The sequence below is a fragment of the Hirundo rustica genome, chromosome 11 (assembly GCF_015227805.2).
Source record: "Hirundo rustica isolate bHirRus1 chromosome 11, bHirRus1.pri.v3, whole genome shotgun sequence".
Taxonomy (NCBI): Eukaryota; Metazoa; Chordata; class Aves; order Passeriformes; family Hirundinidae; genus Hirundo; species Hirundo rustica.
This window is the reverse complement of record NC_053460.1, coordinates 1,466,832-1,471,502: the sequence shown is the minus strand read 5'-3', so window position 1 is coordinate 1,471,502 and position 4,671 is coordinate 1,466,832. Positions and strand designations below refer to the sequence as shown.

Here is a 4,671-nt window from a genome sequence, read left to right as displayed (position 1 = left end):
TCCTCCTCCTCCTCCTCCCCCGGGCTTGCCTGTGCAGGCCAGCGCTGCTGTGCCCAGTTTCCAGGGAGGAGGAGAAGGGATCAAACCGATCCAGGGGCTGGGGGCTCCTGGGTGTGGGGCTGGGGGCTCCTGGGGCAGGCTGCGCTCTCAGCCCTGCTCAGGGACCTCGCGGCAGTGGAAAGGAGCCGCAGTCCAGCAGCCGGAGCGCAGGAGCGGGACTGGAAAGGAGCTGGAATCGGCAGCCACGCCGCCCCCAGGAGAGCTCCCAGCCAGCTCCCGTTCTGCTCCTCGGGATAAAAAACCCTTCTCCCACCTGGAAGCCGCCCCTGCCCGGCCTCGTCTCTCCAAGCAAATGACATCAGGGGCTGCTGGCAGCGCTGCCAGGGCACCGTCCCCACGTTCCCTGATGTCACCTGCTGGCACTGGCGGGGCTGACGCCGCTTCCCCGGCACGCAGCTGCTCTCCGCGGCTCCCTGGGGCGGAATTGGTTTTCCCTTCTCCCCCGCAGCAGGGACCCTCCCCTGGCGCTGCCTCCCCAAGCGCTCTGCTGGTCCCTGGGGAATTGTTCCCCGGTGCAAAGGGAGCAGCGCCAAGCAGGCTTTTCAGGAAACGGGGATGAAAATAGCTGGAATAATCCTTCCAAGTGGAGGGGCTGGGTGGGAGCTGGATCCGGGTGCTGGATGGGGAAGGGGAGCTGAGCTGACCAAGCCCCTCCAGCCAGAGGTTGGTGCAAAGCAAGGAAAAGGAACCTGAAAGCTCCCTGGAAAACAATTCCAAGCGTTTGGGGGATAAAGGGAGAGCTCAGCCCTCAGCCTGGCTCCCCTGAGCACCTGGGGCTGCAGGGAGACACTGCCAAGGGTCACCGACGGCTTCGGCCACTGCAAGAACAGCTCTGAGACAGTTTAGGAAACATAAAAACACGTCACTGTTTATTTTACCCGTGAGTCCAGTCCCTGCTGGGCCAGGGACACAGTCCCCGATGTTTTCAGGCTTTGGGAAGTTTTGGCACGTGGGGGTTTAGCCGTGACCCAACGGAACCGTGCTGGAGGGAGCATCTCCGAACGCCCAGGGTCCATCACACACCTGAGACCAGCTCTGCACCTCTCCCCCGGCCTCACCTGACACCAAACCCCCGCCCAGGGCAGCCCAGGGAGGGGCACGTGGGGAGTTCCTGCTGCACAGAAGGTGCCTGTGGCCCCCAGGGAAGGGAAACGCTGACTGAGCCCACCCCCAGCAGCATCACCCCGACCTAAGGACGCAGCAGGAGCTTCTTTCTCCTCGACAGGCACGGCCCTGGTGTGAGAGCAGCTTGTTCTGGCGTGTGTGACAGCACAGAGCAGCCAGGCCATCCCCCGAGGTGGTCAAACACAGCAGGATTTGTCCCTTACAGAGATAACTGCTTTTTGCCCACCCCCTGTGTTTCTTTGGGAATTTTCTAGCAGGTTCCTTGGAGGCTGACGGGCCCAGCTCAGGGAATGCTGGTGCCCTGGTCAGGGCTCTCCTGCCTCAGCAGCAATCTTGTCACTTTGGTCTCCTAAAAAGCACAGATTCAGTGAAGCTGCGGTGGTCTCCACCCCCACCCCGGTCCATCAGCCCGTTCCTTCTTCCCAGAAGGATGAACTCCAAAAGGGGTCACTGCACTCAGCACAGTGCCTGGGAAATGCAGGATTGAAGAGCACCTGGCCATGCTCAAAAGCTGTGTCTAACCCCCCTGCCCACCCCCTCGTGACGTCCAGAGGCACCAAACAAAACCCCAGATTTGTTCCCAGCGCTGCCCTCTCCCCGCTCCTCCTCAGTCATACTGCAGCAGGGCGTGGAAAGGGATGGAACTGAGCTTTTCCGACCCTTTCAGGGCTTTTAACTCTATCACCACCAGGCACTCCAGGATTTCAGCCTCCAGCCTCCGGAGCAGCTCGCAGGCAGCGCGCATGGTACCTGTGAGGGGAGCACAAACATCCTCACAGCCCCACAGCCACCCCGGCTGCCGCTGGCTGCGCACACCAGAGGGGTGGACGCCCCTGGGAGCGTCCAAAGCCGGGCTGGAAGGGGCTTAGAGCGACCTGGGGGAGGTGGGAAGGGTCCCTGCCCACGGCAGGGGTGGCAGCGGACGGGATTTATCCAGCCCAGCCATTCCAGGGCTCCGCGGGCACACGGGTGCCAGGTGCTGCCCTCACCTCCAGTCGCCAGCAAGTCATCCACGATCACCACCTTCTGCCCAGGCTCCACGGCATCGCTCTGGATTTCCAGCTCAGCCTGCAGGGAGCAAAGAGCGGCTTTGTCTCAGGCCGGCCTCGGGGAGAAACCCCTCACACCCCCAAGAACTCCAGCTACAGGGGAGCGCCACAGGAACACAGAGCAGGGAGGGGATTGCTGGGCCAAGGTCCTGAGCTCTCAGCGTGCGAGTTACGCTGGAATCTCGTCCCAGAGCAGCTCTCCGGCGAGGACAATCCCCGGTCACGCCCTGGGGAGCTCTGCCTGGAGCCAGCTCCAACCTGAGGCGTGCCACGCGAGCTTGGCGGAGCTGGCCCAAGCAATCCTCACGGCCCAGGCCCGGCTTTGGGGCCGCGCTGCCGTTGGTTCCCAGCACGGACTGCGGGAGCAGCGGGGTCAGGGGCGGGAAGCCGTGGGGAGGCTCCGACTCACAGCCCCCACTGCCAGAGCGGGCAGCGCCCTCCGTGCCCCTGCGCCGGGATCCAAGCCAAAGAAAGGCACTGAGCACCCAGCCCGCCGAGGGATCGGGGCACGGCACCCACGGGAGCGACGGCGGCTCGCCCACGCCATCAGAACCCGCTCTGGGAGCCCCCTGCCCACGGGTTTTAGCACCCCTGGGCCCCCCCAGGCGGAGCCCCTGCTCGTCCCTGGCCTCACCTTGCCGTACTCCAGGTTGTAGGTGACGGACTCGGTGGGACCGGGCAGTTTCCCCTTTTTCCGCACGGGCACGAAGCCGATGCCCAAGCGCTGTGCCAGCGGCGGCCCGATGAGGAACCCGCGGGAGTCCAGGCCTGGGGGCACAGCAGGAGTCAGGGATCCACCATCCACCTTGGAAAAGGCCTCCAGCACCATTCCCAGCTGAGCCACGACCCCACCCACGTATTTTTGGGAATGGTGACTCCACCACCGCCCTGGGCAGCCTGTTCTGGTACCTGGGCAGTGAATTCATCTTCCCTCATATCCAGCCTAAACTCCTCCAGGCGCAACTTGAGGCCTTTTCCCCTTGTCCCATCACTCAGATCGGAGCCATTTCCCTGGGAAAAGGCCTTGGCACGACTGTCCCAGTTTTATCCCCCCATTCATGGGAGCTCTAAAAGCAATTTGCTCTTCAAGTCCCTTCTGAGGGCAGAAAACGCAGCCCACGCTCCTGTTCTTGCTGCTGCTGGGCCCCAAGAGCCCTTTTCCCTCCCCTCTGACCCTTTTCCTTCGAGATAAACGCAGCAGGGCCCCGGTATCAGTCCGGCCACGCGAGCAGGAACTCTGCACCTCTGGGCAGACTTTGTTTATCGCAGAACACCTGGGCCAGGTTTGGTCCGTGCTCCTTGAACCCAGGCCAAGCAGTGCCCTCCCCAGCACGCTGCCAGGTCAGCTGAGAGGTGTTGTGGCCAACAGGAAAAGGAAAAGGAAGAAGAAAAGGAGCCCTGCCTGCCCTGGGGGCACCCTGTGGGCTCCCTCCTTTTTAACAATGAATCGTGCAGCTGGCGCCGAAGCGTCCGAGGGCACCTGCCACATGCCAAAGCAGAATTTCGGGGAATCACGGGAGCAGGTGAAGGGGATAAACTGTGCTGGTGTTTACGTTTAACGTGACAGAGGCCAGCGCTCAGGTGATTTTCGTGTCCAAGGGCCACCCCACACTTCCCAGCCGGGACGCGCTGCTCTGCCCCAGCCTCGGGGACGCTCGAGCGACACTCACCCGCAATGAAGTCGATTTGAGGGAAAGATGCCCTCACATGATCCTCCAGAAGATCAATCAGAGCCCCGAAGGCCACGGGATCCTTCAGCAAGGGGCTGATATCGCTGCAGCGAGGGAGGGCAGGGATCAGCGCAGCTCCCGAGCCCGGGGAAGGCTCCAGCCAGGGCAGGGACGGGCACCGGGGACAGGAGCTGTGAGCGAGTCCCCGGCCCGGCTCCAGCCCTGCTCCCGGCCCCATTCCCAGCCCTGTCCTGCTTCCACCCGCGGTTCTGGCTCCGCTCTCGGCGCTGCTTCCCTCCCCGGTCCCATCCCTGCCCCTGCTCCGTGCCCATCCCGGTGCCCATCCCGGTGCCCATCCCCGTGCCCATCCCGGTGCCCATCCCCGTGCCCATCCCGGTGCCCATCCCGGCCGCACCGGAACAGCACGCCGGGCTCCGGGAAGTCGGGGAAGGAGCGGACGCGATCGCGCACCCTGCGCAGCCTCTCCTCGCTCATGGCGGCCCCGCCGTGCGCAGCCGCCGCAGCCGCGGCTCGGCCGGGCCGGGCGGAACGGGGGCGGCGGCGGCAGCGGCTCCGCCCCGGGGCGGCTCCCACCGGAGCGGGCCGGCACCTGGGGCACGGAGCCGCCGAGCCCTGGGACACGGAGCCGCCGAGCCCTGGGACACGGAGCCGCCGGGCCCTGGGACACGGGGGTCCGGGACCTCAGGGCATGGAGCATCCGTCCCCCGGTGCGCGGAGCTCCGGGACCCCGGAGTATGGAGTTCCGG

The 4,671-nt window shown here is 64.7% G+C and overlaps 1 protein-coding gene across 1 annotated transcript; it reads right to left on the bottom strand.

Moving 5' to 3' along the window:
- Positions 1-916: 916 nt before the first annotated feature.
- APRT (adenine phosphoribosyltransferase) lies at positions 917-4,443 on the bottom strand. Its single transcript, XM_040075306.2, has 5 exons — positions 4,320-4,443; positions 3,905-4,008; positions 2,869-3,002; positions 2,175-2,253; positions 917-1,935 (listed from the first exon to the last, which is right to left on the bottom strand). The coding sequence occupies exons 1-5, from the start codon at positions 4,397-4,399 to the stop codon at positions 1,793-1,795; spliced, it is 540 nt and encodes a 179-aa protein (XP_039931240.1). The 5' UTR covers positions 4,400-4,443; the 3' UTR covers positions 917-1,792.
- Between the last annotated feature and the right edge of the window lie 228 nt (positions 4,444-4,671).

Coding starts and splice junctions, on each gene's coding strand:
- APRT (XM_040075306.2), bottom strand. CDS start 4,399: ATGAGCGAGGAGAGGCTGCGCAGGGTGCGCGATCGCGTCCGCTCCTTC. Junction 4,009..4,319: donor GAGCCCGGCGTGCTGTTCCG/GTGCGGCCGGGA, acceptor CCCTCGCTGCAG/CGATATCAGCCCCTTGCTGA. Junction 1,936..2,174: donor TGACTTGCTGGCGACTGGAG/GTGAGGGCAGCA, acceptor CTCCCCTCACAG/GTACCATGCGCGCTGCCTGC.